The 17165-nt window shown below is 43.7% G+C and overlaps 1 protein-coding gene across 1 annotated transcript; it reads right to left on the bottom strand.

The window, feature by feature from the left end:
* Positions 1 to 1290: 1290 nt before the first annotated feature.
* LOC310955107 (phospholipid phosphatase-related protein type 3-like) lies at positions 1291 to 15035 on the bottom strand (the record flags this gene model as incomplete). The annotated part of the gene is made up of 8 exons (XM_083924860.1): positions 1291 to 2265; positions 3343 to 4158; positions 5096 to 5269; positions 7947 to 8004; positions 9629 to 9824; positions 11629 to 11758; positions 14256 to 14441; positions 14955 to 15035. 8 exons carry the CDS (start codon positions 15033 to 15035, stop codon positions 1291 to 1293), a joined length of 2616 nt encoding a protein of 871 aa, XP_083780986.1.
* Positions 15036 to 17165: the final 2130 nt, after the last annotated feature.

The raw sequence follows: 17165 nt of genomic DNA, 5'->3' as shown, positions 1-17165 counted from the left end.
GTATGTATACTTAGAAAGTGGGACCAAAATCTTTAAAATGCTAACAGCCATACATAATCAGAGGCTGCTAGTAACACAATCCAGTTAGTCGCATCCAAGAAGCACCTGCTTGAGTCGATGTGCATGTCGGTGTTGATGGCGCGCTGCGCTGCTGTCTGGGCAGCTTTCCATTAGCAGTCCCGTCAGCAATTGCCAGAGGGCCAAATGTGAAGGGCTACGGAGGGAAGAGTTTGCTAGCATGGTTTGATAAACAAACGTTAATCTCCTTAGCGCTGCTTCAGGCTCCCAGGCAGGTTTTGCACACAGCAAAGACAGACTGGCTGCCTGGCTCGCTGTGCTGTGCTCGGCCTCCCTCTTCATTTTTGGGAACTATTCTCTTTCCATTTCACCGCCTCTCATGTTTACAACAGTAATCCATTCAGTGACGTCCGGATAGGGGTGCCCAACTGTGCGTGATCCTCCTTATGCCCACCCCTCCTCCTTCTTCTCACAGCCCAACAAGAATCAACGCTTCCTAAGCCGGCTCTCTCTGGTGGATACTGACAGATTTGCTTGGCGTCAAACATAAAATTCCCCATTTGGTTTGTGTGTATTCAGAGGGCTAAAAAGACCTTCTTTTGTGGGGTGTGGCTTATAGTCTTGAACCTGTGGTTGCATTTCACATTACTGCCTTCTCTACGTTATTCATAGCTTACGGGCGCTTTGAAGCACAAGTTTTTCAGCTGGTAACAACGGCAAATTCACGATGTAACGGCTGGCAACTTCAAACAGCAGCGTTAAGGAGAGCTAGTTTTGCTTGTTTTCTCAGTGTTATCCCCCTACTCTCAGGGGAAACTTGATTAAGCAAATCCCAGACCGTTCATTGTGATATCTCTCTTTCAGCTGCTGGCCTCTCTGAATGTGTTTTATAGAAACACGGGGGATGTGTGTGCTGAGACTAGGGTTTTTAATTCTTCACCCTACTCTCTTCGCTCCCCTTTCTTGTGTGTTCTTTTCCCAGTCCGAATCGTTGAACTGGCGCTGGGGGTGGTGTGTGCGGGAGGAGAAAACCAGATCCCCTGCTGTGTGCCCGTGACCTGCCAGACCTCCCCATGGTCCTCCACCCCTGCTGCCTTTCATCTCAAGCCTTTTTACAGAAGCTGCGGTTCTGGTCTCAAGAGTCTCTAAACCTTTTTGTCATTTTGCAAAAGTCATAAATCTCTGTTCACCTGCCACACCCTAATTTGTTTCACTGTCTCTTTCAGCTGAGTCTTCTTAAGTACAATCATTGTTATGACAATGATGTCTTTACTATAACATCCTCTCGTTCTGCATGGCCTTGTAGTAGTGCTCCTGCTCAGCATGGCTACGGGCGGAGACAGAGGGCCGACGAGGCAGGGTGGAAGAGCGGGACAGCGCCTGGCTGTGGCTGTCCATCAGTAAGTCAGGATGGGGAGGAGGGGGAAGCATGCCGGAGCAGGACGGGTGAGGAGGCGGAGGCATGGAGGATGAGTGGTGAGGTGGTGGCGGCAAAGGGGAAGAGGACGGATGTGGGGGTGGGGGCATTTGACAGGAGGACGGGTGAGGAGGTGCGGGCATTTGACAGGAGGATGGGTGAGGAGGTGGGGGCAACTGAGAGGACGACGGAAGGGGTGGTGGGGACATCTGAGAGGATAGGTGAGGAGGGGGAGGCATGTGAGAGGAGGCAGGGTGAGGGAGAGGAGGAAGCATTGGAGAGGAGCTTGGGTGAGGAGGGGGAGGCAAAGGGGAGGACGATGAGTGGGGAGGCGGTGGCGGTAGAGGGGATGACAACAGATGGGGAGGGGGGGGCAGAGGAGAGGAGGAGGTGGGGAGAGGTGGGGGAGGCAGCTCTGGTCCTCCCTCGGCGCTGCCACTGGCAGAGGAGGAGCAGAGCGAGTCCGTTTTCACTGGGAGTGTCCGGTAATCCCGGTAGTGGTTGACATTGTCTTGTCGCTGCAGCGCAACGCGGTGTTTGTCCCCTGCCATCTCGGCGGCCAGCATGTTACCACTGATGGTGTTTCTCCACTCCCACGGCTTGCCGTTACTGGCAGACACACGCACCACTGGGTGGTGAGGGGCATGGGCGTCGATTGTGACGATGCTCCCACTCCCGGCGATGCTCCCTGGGTTGCTCCCAGTGCAGCTGTCTCGATCAGATGGGATCCGGTAATAGGGCGACTCGGAGCAGTTGGACCCACCACCGGAGGAGGAGCCACCTTCTGACGAAGTGACTCCATGACCCTGCTGCTTAGACATGGCGATCACCTGGAGGACAGAAGAATATCTTAGAGGAGTACTCAAAACAGCTGCTCCAAATCAGCTAGCAAATGGACCTGTGACCCGGCAATTCATATTTGTCCTCTGTGGGGACATTTATTTCAAACACCATGTATGCAGGCTATTTGAGTCACAGTGTACTGTGTTGAGGACATCTTCTAGTGATGCCACACACATGGGGGTGCGGCCAACAGAATACATCTTGTGTCTTTTGAAAATAGGGAGAAATGCAGAAAATATGTTTCATGGCAGGAAATGATGTTTCTAAATGAGAGTCTTAACTATATTATATTAAGATTTTAGCAGGGCATTTTCATTTTAACCCGTTCAAAATGCACATATTAACCAATGCCCATTGTGGGTACAGTGGGACTTGTTCTTCTCTTTTTCAACCATATTCCATACATATATTGTGTTGAAAATGATTGAGGAAGAGTCAGTTAAAAGCATGCACGATACCTTAAATATTACATTTCTTGTGGAGTGGAGTTTACTGTGATATATACGTATGTGCATCATATAATGTAAATCTACTGTACTGTAGATAAGTACATAGGTACTCAATGCCCACTAGAAGGGAAATGTTATAAAACATTTGAAAAAAAAGGAGTTTATTACATCCTAATTACACTTTAGAAGAAAAATCAATGATCTTTCAAGCTCAGGAAAAGCAGCAAGTATAGAAACCGGCCATTTGTGTAAAAATAGCTTTGTACCACAATAAACCCTGAGTTCATGGAGGTAAACATAAGGAAGATTAGTAACATATTCCGCCTTTACAGACATTTTATAGATCTATTAAATAATATGATTTTGAAAACTCGTTAGAGGATTTGATATTGCACATTAATCAGTGAAATTACCTCCGCACGTGTTGCTCTGTTTGGATTTTAGACTATAAACAAAATAAATCATCAGGTGAGTCGCACATTCTCTTCTCCTGTCTAAATAATATTTTCAAGAACTGGCTGCATGCCACTAGAAATCAAAGAGTGGAGAATTACTGCTCAAAACGAATGTAATTATTATGATAAACAAGCACTCGTTTTCTAATTTCTTCCTCACCTGAGTGACTCTCTGCTGGGTGGGCAGCTGGTTGGGCACACGGGGAGTCGACACTGCAATCGGCCCGGTTCCTGGCTCTTTCACCCCTCCTCCCTCTGTGAGTGACAACCACTTGGCGCGCGTCTTGGCACTCTTGGGGGAGACAGGCGGTGGACGTGAGGCCTCTTCAGGGATGTGAACCAGTGGGGGTGCCACCACCATCCTGGCTCCAGTCGGTGTAGCGGTGCCCTTGTTAGCTTGCACGGTGGGATAAAGAGAGGATGGCATCTCCTGGTCTTCTTCTCCTGCTACTGCTCCTTCATCTCCGTCATCCCTCCCGTCCATTCCCTCCTCGTCATCTCGTGAGCTCTGGCTACGGAGCTCAAGCGAGCGCTGCCTCCACTCTGAAACCAGCTGCCTTGACCTCTGGGGGTCAAAGGGCACGTGGAAAGTCATGTGACGCTGCGTGGTAGGCAGCTCATCTGAGGGGGAGATGGGGCTGTTGCCGTTTGCGACTCGGGGCAAGGTGTTGCTGAAGGTTACCATGGTTTCCTTGCCCATGGGACCCCGGGTTGCCAGAAGCTCCACATCGGCACTCGCTCGTTTGAGGGAGGCAAGGGACGCCTTCTCTCTCCTTACCTTACTGCGAGCCCCAGAGCCCAGCCCCGCCCCCAGCTCCTCTCTGCTCTCAGACACCCTGGGAGTCTTCCTGTAAAGGGAGTCATGACTCCGCTGGCTCAGCACCCTCAGGCCGTCCTTGTGCTGAGATGGGGTCAGTCTCTGTGAAGAGGGAGCATCTTCATCTGATGCTTTGAAGTTTCCCACTGCGTAGACAGCCTGACACAGAAAACAGGGAGGAAAGTTGGGAGGAGAAACAAATGAGGAAATAAAAGTACCCAGCATGTTAAATGAAGACTGAAAAGCGTAGAAATGTATTTTCTTTAATCTGTGTGAGGGAAAAACACATATCGCTATTAGTGGGGAGCAAGTGCACGAAAAGCCTTTCTTCTTCTTCCTGCTGTTTAGTCACCTCTCAGAATTTGTCTTTTAATGACAGGAGGAAATGTTCCCCCTCTTAAAATGTGAAAGACGAGACAGAGAGAGTGAGAGAGAGGGGGAGAGAGAGAGAGGGAGCAGGAGATAGGGAGAGGGGGAGGGGGAGAGGGAGTGAGAGAGGGAGAGGAGGAGGAAAGCGTGGAAAATGGCAATGACAAGTTTTTATAAAATTGAGTGTGAAATTGCTCCAGAGAATTCTTATCGGATTATTTATTCTCTTTCCCTTCCCTCCGTAATAGAAAAGGCTATATATAGAGACTGTCAAAAAACCCTACTAGGCCACAGCATGGATAGATACACTGGAAGAGAGGTGATTAAAAAAAATGAGCATTTGTTAGCACATCGTCCTGAAAGCGTTAGAATAATACAATGGGACAATTGAGTCAAAGCAAAACAACCAAATCACTTCATGAAAAACAACAACAACAAAAAATATATATATTCATTCCCAACAAACTGCATGCTGACTGTTAACTACTCCATGGGGCAAAAGTAATCCCTCAATACCTAAAAACCTATGCTCGTTTCAAAAATCCAGAAATAGGAAATCTATTTCAAGACAATTTCACTTGTTAAAATGTCTTTCAGCAAGTTACATTATCATAAAAAGGTGCAATTATCCCGAAACCGGCTAAATAAATTAGGCTCTTTAATATTTTTTTGCCCACAGATTTAAGCCTGAGACATTTTTTGCTCTTGTGCACTTTGTTTAACCTACCAGGTAGACTCCGATGCCGGCTCCTATGAGGTATCCCACGTACACGTCTATCGGGTGACTGCGGTGCTGAGTTATCTGCGTCAGCCCGGCGAGACCCGCCGCCATGCAGAAAGCAAACACCAGCAACGGCTTCAGCAGCTTGGTCGTGCTGCTGATGCTGGCATTGAAATACATCTGCGGAGACAGAGGCACACATTCATGTGACAGGCAGACATATGGAGACTGAGGGGGAGATGTCATTAAAAGGCACACTGCAACGGACCCCAACAGTAGAAAAAGTTACAGGTCAAAGAAAGAAAGGAACTCATCTTAAACTTTGTTATTAAAGGAATACTTTGACATATCGCGAAATAAAGAATAAAATAATTCAATGGGAAGATTGATTCCACTCTCTGGAGTCAGCCAGCAGCCTGTTAGCTTAGCATAAAGAGGGGAAGCGGGGGGAAACAGCTAGCTTGTCTCTCTCTCTCTCTTTCCCCAGGGTCATCCCTATGTTCCCCTGGTCCTATGTTCCCGCTCAGGAACATAGGACCCTTTTCGCCCAATAGGGTCCTTTGTTCCTCAGCATTTTGTTAGGGTTAGGGGTTATATTTTTGTGTGAAACGTGGTGCCCAAGATGGACAGGGTTAGGGTCAGGGTTAGGGGTAGGGGTAGGATCTATATAAGTCTATTTGCCGGGGAATTTGCAACCAACTATGGAAAAAACAATAGACCAGGGAACATAGGACCCTTTCTGTAAATTGCGGGGAACATCGGACCCTTTTATTAAAAAAGAGTCCGATGTTCCCTGGTCACATACAAAGTGGGGAACTTAGGACATTTTTGGGGAAAAGTGGGGAACACAGGCTCTAGTTTTTAAAAAAAAGGGTCCTATGCTCCCCGGTCACATACATACGGGGAACAAAGGTACGCTCCCTTTTCCCCCTGCTTCTGCTTTTTTGCTAAGCTAACTGTGTTCTTGCTGTGCTAGCAAAATGCGAATAATCATATTTCCCAAAATGTTGAACATTTTTATCCAGATGGATGAAATAATTTCACTGGTATCCAATCGAACTCCACTATTGCAGCAACATTATACTGAAGAGGTAAAGTTAACTGTCTCATTGTTTTTGTTACATGAACATTCTGTAAATGATTTTATTCAATGAGCTGTTTCAAGAAATAAACTGTACACTGCACATGAGGTTAATTGGGCCACTAAGATGGATATTCTTTGACAGCTGAACAGAGTGAGGAAGTAACCAGGAGTGACATGGGAGGATAGACAGTATTCATTCATTCATCTTCAACCGCTTATCCCGGGGTCGGGGTCGCGGGGGGCTGGAGCCGATCCCAGCTGACGGATAGACAGTATATATTTATATATTTACATTGAAATTCACTGCATGCACACTATACTTTGGATTATATAAAGTGGAGGACAACTGAGTGACAGAGAAGCAAGCTTTGCAAAAAACATCCAATCTAACAAGCGTGTCCATCTTGTAGTGAGCATAAACATCGAAGTTTTCTTGAAGCAAGAATCTGCCAGAAGAAGGTGACATTTCAGTTGCCGCCAAGGAGGTTATGTTTCCGGTTTTCTTTGTTGGTTTGTTTGTTTTCCAGCGGGATTACGGAAATACTACTAACCCCATACGCATTAAAAAGTTGGTGGAAGGGTGTAGCATGGGCCGAGGAAGAACTCATTAAAGCAGACCCGAAACGCGGATATGCAAATTATTGTTCACTTTCAACACTGTGAGATAGGGCATGGCGTTGGCGGAAGTCCGTACTCTCAGAGTACTTTTTTTTAGTTTCCAGTATAATTAAAATGTTTGTCTGTTTCGCAAGTGATCTGCTTTTTTCTGTTTCAGCAAATAAAAACAAATGTAAACAGTGTGAGGGGAAGGTATACAAACAAGTGGAATTACTTCATTTTTGAGACTGAATACAAGAAACACATGTTTTTATGTGGTGGGCAGAGGAGAACAAACCGAAGAAAAACGATCAGACAACAGTGTTAATGGCCTGCCTCGCAACTTTGCAGAGATGAGACAACATGCTGTTACTGTGGCAACCGAAACAACTGCTCCCCTCCTCCGCTCCTGCCTTTTCTCTCTCATCAGAAATTGTTCTGGTGAACTTTAATGAGCACACTCTGGGCTCTGTGAGGCAGCAGTAATATGGCCAGTAGCTAGAAACACCATTGGTGGAGGATGTATGTGTGTGTGTATATATATATATGTATATATATATATATATATAGGAGGGTGTTACCTCATGGGATAATGACGTTGCTACTTTGCCGTACAGTTCACATACTATCAGCAACGGACTACAGAATGGCAGAAAAACCTACTAACAATGTGAAATCTGGCCTTAAAAGTCAGTTCCTGTTATCTTTTAATGTAAAATTTGGATGGCTCTTTGGCCTGAGGTTACTATAGTCTGAAATCTGTAAATCTCTCATTGAGCGAACACCACAACACAAGTGTGATTTATGTGAGAATTGACAGTGATTTAATTCCAGCTATGATACGCGGGATCTAATCTTATGTTGCCGGCAGCAATGTTCGTTAAGAATAATTAGATGAACATCTGGATAGTTATCATGAACACAGGTAATCCAACAGATAAATTGTCGACTGCACAAACTCGTGAAAATGTGTGAAAAGAATGTAACGGTTAAAGAAATGCAGGGCAAAAGCACTGCAGTGATGTCAATGTACCAGATATGTAAAACAAAAAAGGGGTTAACTATTTCAAAGTTACAGTCAATGAACTGTTCATACTGTAGGAGGGACAATCAAGCACACACACTTTCACAAACACGTTCAAACACAGAAGACAAGTAAGACGCAGAAGTGCTTACGGAGATATAGACAGCAGCGAAGCCAGAGAGCGTTGCATGCTGGGATGGAAATGTTTTCCTGAGGGGAGAGAAGGGGGAGAGTTAGGTGTGAAAGAGTGAAGGTAGAGAGACAACGAGAGATTTATGTTTTCACAAAAATAACTGATTCTGAGTGTGTTTATTGCCTCTTGAACAAACGTGAATTCATTTGTGATGTCGGGGTCACATTTGACAAAAACAACGGTGTGACTGCCCCAACTGTATGTTTGTCCTTGGATGTGAGCATTAATAAACACAAACAGAATACCACGGGGCATCAGTGGGAACATTAGGGGAGAGTAAATGAGTTGAGGGCAAAGCCGCCAATTAAGAGTTTAGAAAACTGGATCATAAATCGAATTTCATTTGCTTCACTAATGCACTGTTTGTGTGAGCGTGTTTATCCTTGTGCTTACCTTCTCCCACATGTTCAGGGCTAAACCCGTGCGTCTGTGTGGGGGCGTGCGCTCTGTCATCTTTTTTTCAGACTGAATCTGAGTTTTAGATGTTGAATGAAGGCGAGAGCATTTGGCCTGATCTCTACTTTTTCAGAGGTCTGTTTGATCTCTGAAAAAAAACTTTTTGGCTTCATGTTAGAATAACATTTAGGTTAAGATTAGGCTAATTGTTGGGGGGAAGGCCTTTAGTTGTGATTGTTAAAGCAATAGTTCGACATGTTCGCAAATAATATATTTGCTTTGCCTTGAGTTAGATGAGAAGATTGATATTACTCACATATCTCAGCGGTATCAATTTTCTCATCTAACTCTACCAGAAGGCGAATAAGCGTATCATCCAAAATCCCAAACTATTCCTTTAAGATTAGGTTTAGGAGGAGAGAGGGAATGAATCGTCAGTATGGGTCCCCACAAGTATATAATTAAAAATGTGTGCGTGTTTGTACCACTGGGATAATCCATATATCAGATATATTAAGCTGTAATTGCTTGTTATGGCTGACTAATATCCATACTCTACTGTAGCTTGTTTGTCTGACCTCTGTCTGTTTGTTACACACGGCGCTGCCAAAGAGTGTCTTAAGAAGCCAAATTTAGCCGCAGCACCTGCAAGTGAGATAATACAGCTGGGAACAAAGAGAATTTCTGAGGGCATTGTAAGTCTCGATGTGCAAATAAACACTTAACTTGACTAAGCAGCATATCATTTACCAGATCAAAAAAATCCGAATGTAACAACAATTTCACTCCTTCGCAATTTTAATCTCCTTTAATCCTCTTCAAATACAAATTAGTTTTGATGTCTCCTCGTCTTAGTTTGCATTAAATACTCCTGCAAGACAGTGATGTGTAGAAATATACAGCACTTCTGTAAATGATCTTATCATTGTAACACAATATGTTCTGTAGCATTTTTGATCAGGCATATATTTATATGAGCAAAGCCTCAATTGTAGGCATATGTACGTTTGTAAATTGTTTTGTAAACCAATAAGAAGGCAAAGGAATCTAACACCGTTGATTCATATTTAATGGCATGGGAGCAGCCTGCTTGGGAAATAAGAAGCATAAACTAACCTCATGTAATGAATGCACTGTATTCTCTGTGTCTTCATAAGTTTTGCAGATTTTGTATTGAGGCAGATGGAGACTTTTGTGTCCGCCGATGTCGTTTTAAAGCTCGCTATGTGCATCTCTGTGTCTCACCTAGCTGACATGATGGCAAACTGGTCTTTCCCCATGCAGATGTCCCGCGTGATGTAGCCATTGTTGTCACATGAGACTCCCGGGGCCGTGTAATTGGGCTGGCAGACGGTGAGAAAGAAAGGGGTGTGGTAACCAGTAGCTAACTGGATGACATCCGTCACTAGGGCTGTTGCCAGGAGACCGAACACATGAACACCTGAGGGAGATAGAGGTAGAGATGGTAAGGCGGCCTTGGTATATGAACTAAAAGCCCCTGGTGATTTCTTCACTATGAGCTGTTCGCTTATGAACACCTGCAGTAGAGGGAAAAAAATGACACTGAATTTGTTCCAACAACCTGAAGAAACACCACCAGCCTTCAGTTTGATAGGATGTGAAGCTTTTCCGCAGACAGTGAAATTTGGCAAGGTGAATTAATTACTCTTTTCACTTCAAAGCTCAATGTATGCCTCAAGATATTTCCTGTGGAGCATTATATCATGTCTATTTCTTTTCTAGTCACCCTTCATTTAATGCATTTAATTAGCTTATTTCCTTACTCTCAAAAAGTAGACTCAAGTTGGAGGCTCAGCCGGTTAGTGGGGCAATTTGTCTGAGACTAAACTGATTTCCATGTTAAAAACAGCCTTTTGTTCTTTTTCTGTCACCAAGCAGCTCTTTGCAAGGACAAAATGTGGTCTAAAACTAAAACAACACACGGAGAAAGGTTAATCTCCCACTGACCTTACTTTGAAGGATTAATCCTCTTTATTGATGCCCATGTGCACAAGTTGCCAATTAACTCAAAGTTGCCATTGTGTAAAAAGTGAGATTTCCATATCTTTTATTTATTTATTAAAAAGCAGGTCAAGGTGCTATATAAATACTCTAAGAGTATAAAAACACCCAATCCTCAGAGAGATGCACAGAGTATTCAGAAACAGTGCCTTGTATGGTTGTGATGTCACAACAGAAAGTGCCACTACAGTTATTCCCCGGCTGCAATGACGGTGCAGAGACAATGAGAGAACAGACTCTAAAGACCCAAACATACTGACAAATCAGAGCAGAGTTTTTTTTGGAGTCTTAAAGATACAGGTGCTCAAACAGAACTGTGATAAACATGCGTTTTATAGAGCTTTTTAACAGTTAGCTCCAGCCAAGCAATGTGACTGAACAAGATACTCGTTCCATGAGTGCTGATATACAGCACAACATCCCTGGGACTATTAACTACATGTATAACTCCACCTTACAAGAGTTCTAGCTGCCAGGCTGTCAACTTTGCACAGCAAAGATGAACAAGTTTCCACAAATAACATTTGAGTTAATTATGAATGGTCGTCAGGAGAGGACGAAGAAAAGGAAAGAAGCCTGGACACTTCAGTGCAAACCTCCAGGCGTGCTCGTATGACTAGACATCCACTGATGTAGACAAACTGAAAAATGAACATAATGCTACACTGTAAAACAAAAAAGGGTCAAGTCTCAAAAACATAAGCTAAACATCCGACAACAGACTCTTTTTTTCACAATAAATGGACACCTACAGATAAATCCTGAGTATAGCTGGCCTGTGGTAATGTGTAGACCTAGCTTACACAAAGTAGCAAGCTAGTGTGCAGGAAAATGTTTATGTGTTGCTTAGCAACAGTCCAGTTCCAGTCCAGTTGTAGAATTTGTGTTGGCGGATTAAATAAACAAACAAAACATAATCTGTTGTTGCTTAATACAGTTAACTAATAAATGGTACTTTGCAGAACTGTTGTATAAAGGATTGCGGCCTCTTGCCTACGACTGGATCACAGCTGTGAGGATATTCACATCACTTAATTTAATGCCTCCATGTCACTGACAGAATAAGCAACTATTGTGAAATAACACTGTTTGACGTACAATGTGGCAATGACAGCATCTAAAAAATGGTCCCTGAGGTGAGCTACATTACAGCTATAGCTGTGTATATAGCAACAGCCATGTATCCTCCAAAAAGCCCCAATTGGATTAGTAGTTGGACATACCGACGAAGCGCACAGTTCTGCGTAGGAAGGAGTTGAAGCTGCAGCCTCCAGCATTGATGCTGCTCTCTGACTTGGGACATGTCTTCAGTTTGGACTGCAAACAGTACATGAGGCCCTCCCCCATCATAATCTACGGACAGAGGGAGAGAAATGTAAGGCACTGAGAGAAAACTTTCAAAAAGAACAACGAAAGAAAGAGACAAAAAGAAAGAATCAGAATCCAAAAGAATCAGAGAAGCAAACGGGTAAAAGTGCTTTTAATGCCAAGTATCCATCTGTGAGATTGTGATCTACAGTGAGAGAGAACTATGGAGGGAGAATGGAGGCAAGGCGCTATTGAATAGTGATCACTTCCAATCCCTGTGATAGATGAGCGTTGGAGAGCTCTGCTCGTTTCCATGCTGCTGATGGATTAGCAGTGTGTGTGTCTTTGTATTGATTGAAGGTGTGGGGGGTGGGGGGGCTGTGGGGTGTTTGATGGTGTTTATTGGAATGTCAGGTGTGTATTTATCAACGTGTCCATTGATTCGGCTTTCTGCAGGGAGACTGAATTTCCTTTGTGAGTGTTGGCGGAGCTGTGCGTTTGCATATTTGTGTGAACTGTACATTTGTCTGTACACAAGCGTTTCTGTGTGATGTAGAACTCACAAGCAAACCCCCAAATCCCAAGACATATTAGATCACCGATCCTATGAGACCAGATTTATCCTTCTGAATACAATATGGGAAGATTTTGTTCTTGTAAAGCTCTACTTGTCAACATTTTTTACATGAACAGTGGATCAAATGTTGCTCAGTTACAAACCCACAGGGAACTATTACTCAGCGAGCTCTTAAAGGTTTAGCTGGTCCAGACTGAAAATTCTGCTCTCATCAGTCCAGCCTCCAGCAGTAGCATCAGTTTTCAGATGAAAGAAGATCTGATAAACTGCACGGCACCAAACGGGAACGTTAGCGCCTAGCTAGTGAAGAAAGTCACTCAACAAGCAAAAGATATTATTCTCAGGAGTTGGTGGAAACCAAAACAGAGGCAAAGATGTAAAATGTGTATAATAACGCGGTGATGTCAGAACAGTAACTAATACTTTTAAGCCAAATAATTTCTGGTAACATTTGATTAGTCAGATAAAGCTAGGGGTGACTTTTGTTCCTCTACTGTAAAAGTAGAGTTAGCGCCAGGATTAAGAAGTAGCTCCTTTTAAGAGAAATACACATTTACCAGGGCTGACTCACATTAGCATAGAAACCCATCAATAACATACAAGCTGGAACTTGGCTATTGTGTTTAAAATATGCATTTATCTATAGCAGGGGTGTCAAAGTGATCCAGTAAAGGGCCGTGTGGCTGCAGGTTTTCATTCCAACCAATCAAGAACACACCTGACTCGACTTACTCAATCACCTGAACTGTCTTCACACAGTTGATTTGTTGGACCAGGTGTGTTTCTGATTGGTTGGAATGAAAACCTGCAGCCACACGGCCCTTTACTGGATCAGTTTGACACCCCTGATCTATAGGTATTTGTCCACTATGGCTATGCCTTGTTCATATTTATATGGGACGTTCATTGTTTTACAGGAATCCTAGTCCTTCAGTGCTTCCAAGTTTCATCCATGAATCGAACTAAGCTAGTCTAACAAGTCAACGTATCCTCATACATGAACAATGTCTCCCAATTCCAGTTTTTCATGCGTTGTCCTATGAATGTCCAGCAACACGAGCTATCAAAGCTCCTGCACAAGCCCCTGCATTGCAGAACCTGTTTAGGCAACAAAACTACTTGTTTTCATCATGGTTTGAGTTGAAATAAGCACCTTTGTTACATAACTTATATACCTAAATAATGACAGGTACATAAGTTACATAACAGATACAAGGTAAGTTAAAATCACTCAATATTGACTTTTGCTTTCACATTGGACATGAACAGCGGCCTCGTCTCTGAAAGTCCTGTTTTTATTTGACTCATCCATCCACCTCAACCTACACAGACATTTTTACTCTACATTTATTTATACTCCATCACATAGGCTGGATGATATGGTCAAAATCTTCTATCCCTACATCATGATGTAGCATCTTTTCTGGCACTTCGACAAATGAATAGACCATAAGAAAAAACACCATGGTAAAACCTATGTTTGTGTAATCCTGTGTGATTTTAATATGTAACAAATGGAAAAAAGAGTATTTTCTCAATTTATTAAGAACTTTAGTGCAAAACATAAATGCTAAACATTTCACACCAGATTTTCTAGAAAATGTCAGATGGCGTGTGCTTGTTAGGATCAATGTTGATGATATAACTGTTTATCTCAATATAGGATTTAATCACGATAAGATTCCTTTGAAAGACGGCAGATGCAGCTCTGTACATCTTGGCTCACAAGTAGTGGGTTGTAAAAGAATTAAATAGTGCATCACTTTTTGTAGGTAGAAGTAAGAACAGTGAATGAGAACAGCCTGAACAGGTAATGTTAGACTTGCTTAATTTGCATGCCTTAAAACCACATGCATAGACAAAAGAGAGCAGTTTTTCTAAGTTGTCCCATTTCTTTTTGCAAGGAACTTCCTTTTATCCCAATCAGCATGTGTGTGTGTGTGTGTGCCTGTGTGATGGACTTACAGATGCTGCAGGACCAGCAAAGGCCAAACTCAGCAGCATCAGCAGAGGGATGAGCTCATCACCCGTCTCCACGTAAGGCATGGAGAGGTCACGGTCATGGCAACGGAAGCCCACCATCGCCGGGGACAACACATCTGTCAGCTCCAGGAAGTACAGGGACACCAAGGAGGAGAGGACGATGGGGAGCTAGACACACACACACACACACACACACACACACACACACACACACACACACACACACACACACACACACACACACACACACACACACACACACACACACACACACACACACACACACACACACACACACACACACACACACACACACACACACACACACACACACACACACACACACACACACACACACACACACACACACGGGACAAGGACAAAGGAAAGAGTGACTGGCATTTAATATAAGGGGTGATTTATCCTGTGTTTTATAGCAGCTCATGCCACAACAACTGATACACACCTTCAAACACACAAGGGACAGCAAGAAAGTGATGACACATAATATTTGCCTTTGGAAAATCATCAAACTCTGCTTTCAGTAGAGGTCAGATGTATCCAGATGCATCAAAACTGACTTCTACTATGACTTAATTCAGCAGAAAGAGTGAGTCAGCTAGTGATCGATTCAGCAGATGTAGTGTGTAAACCCATCCCTGGTGACTCATTAATACATACCTCTACAAAATAAAAGCATGGCAGCAACGTCATGCTGTCTTTGGGTGGTTTCTTCTTGGCTTTGTTTTTTGGGGACGTCATCTTGGGGTGGGACCAATCAATACCTGTTGGGATAACAGATTGAAAAGAGTTGTCAGAGAGGAGCTTCAGGCACAGCTTTCCACCATCAATATTTATGAATCAAAGAGACGTTCTAACTTCTGCCCGGGCCTGAACTTATGAATGAAACAGAGGTTCAACAAGTTTTCAAAGGCTGGTTAAGCCTGGAAGGTTTTATAGTTATTGAAATACATTAATTTGAAGAATGAGACCTCTTGTTAGTAAAGATGTATTCAGAAGCATTTTGTTACAGTGTTGTTTGGTAATGAGGTGCATTATTAGTTTGCGCGCACCCAAGCACAAAAGGACACAGACGAACACGTACAAAAAGACATTAAGATGTTGAACAGTCTGAAAGGGAAGCTTTTAAACCCCCAAATGGTTTATACGCACTAAATCCATTGTCCTCACAAACTGGTAGACGTACACACACGTGCCCATATTTTCCCCCATCAGTAACCTGTAGGCGATCAGAAGGCCTCGGAGAGACGTAAGAGCCAAGGGCCCGAAATGGAAAACTAAACACAGTTAAATATTCACAGCTCTCCCTACAGCTCCCTATATATCTACTTTCTGCCTGTTCTTCTATCTCTACATCTGTCCTCTACCCATTACCTCCCTTCTTGCTCACTCAATCTCACCCTCTTTACCTCTCTGTCCCATTTTACTTATCACTTTCGCAATCACCTTCCATCTGTCCCTTCCTCTTCCTGCCAATCTGCCTTGATTTTACCAACACTTTACCTCTCTTTTGCAGTATATTACCTCTAGCTCTTTTACTCTTTTTCTACCCACATCCACGTATATTCTGATATCTCAGTTTGCTTTTGTTTGGGCAGTATTGACTTAATATACTGATTAAACAGTAATTGCATACTTTCCAATATGATGAACGTTAAGATCAGATCTTGCCCAGAAGCCATGCAATGAAATCTGCTGCACGTCACGTCGCAGACCTGCTGAGCCACCTAAAAATGAATTACGCTATTTATTTTAGATGTTTCAATGGAGTTCTTTTTTTTTTTCTTCTGGCACATATACTGACAGATTTAAAGTGAATTGAATATGAGCACAAAACCAGCTGATTGGAGGCTTCAATCCAAAAATACTTTCCCTCAAGAAACTCATATTGGCTGAAAGCTGTTGAGGCATCGCTCCCTCTTTTTACCTCTTTCATCTTCTGTCTCTTTGTTTTCTCAGTTTTCTCAGTGTTTGCTTGTTTCTCTCTCACTGGCACTTTCTCAGCCTTTCTTTCTCTTCGTCTTTTTACACTAGATCAGTCTACAAATCCATGTCTCTGCTTTTTTAACCTCTCTACCACCCCCCTTTCTCTTGCCACCAGTCCTTCCGTCTCAGCACCTCTCTTTCTCTCTCTTCTTTTTTATCTCCATCCTCCTTTCTGTTTCTGTCTCATGCTTTCTCGCCAAGATAAGAGGGCCTGACCCTGAGGCGATAGGCACAGAGAATCAAAGCCTTCTTCAAGTCTAATTTCCATGACCGCTAGAAATGAAGAGGAGAGGAGAGGAGAGGAAATGAGAGGAGAGGAAAGGAGAATAGTAGAGAACAGGGGACAAGGTAAATGGAGATCAAAGACATGAAAAAAAATTAAAAAGTAGCTCTAGTTTGTAGTATATACATATGTGTACAGTATGCTGCTGGTTGGGGGTGGGTGGGGTGTGATCAGAGACAGGGAGGATATCGGGATGGACGGATTCCAGTGGAGCTGAAAGCAGCTTAGGAAGACGCTGGACCCTGGGTCTCACACCCCCAGCCGCTTGGTATCAGTGACCTACTCCAGTCGGCACTTACACCTCGCCCCAACACACACACACACACACACACACACACACACACACACACACACACACACACACACACACACACACACACACACACACACACACACACACACACACACACACACACACACACACACACACACACACACACACACACACACACACACACACACACACACACACACACACACACACACACACACACACACTCTGAGCCTCTTAACTGAAGAAAGAGGCCCGTTTATCTATCACACCAGCATTTGTCCTCTGGGGCCCGATGTGTGTGTGACTGAAAAATGTGTATGCATAGTCA

The sequence above is a fragment of the Echiichthys vipera genome (genome assembly GCF_963691815.1).
Source record: "Echiichthys vipera genome assembly, chromosome: 12".
Classification (NCBI taxonomy): domain Eukaryota; kingdom Metazoa; phylum Chordata; class Actinopteri; order Perciformes; family Trachinidae; genus Echiichthys; species Echiichthys vipera.
The sequence above is the reverse complement of the archived record's forward strand: the minus strand, read 5'-3'. Positions and strand labels throughout refer to the sequence as shown.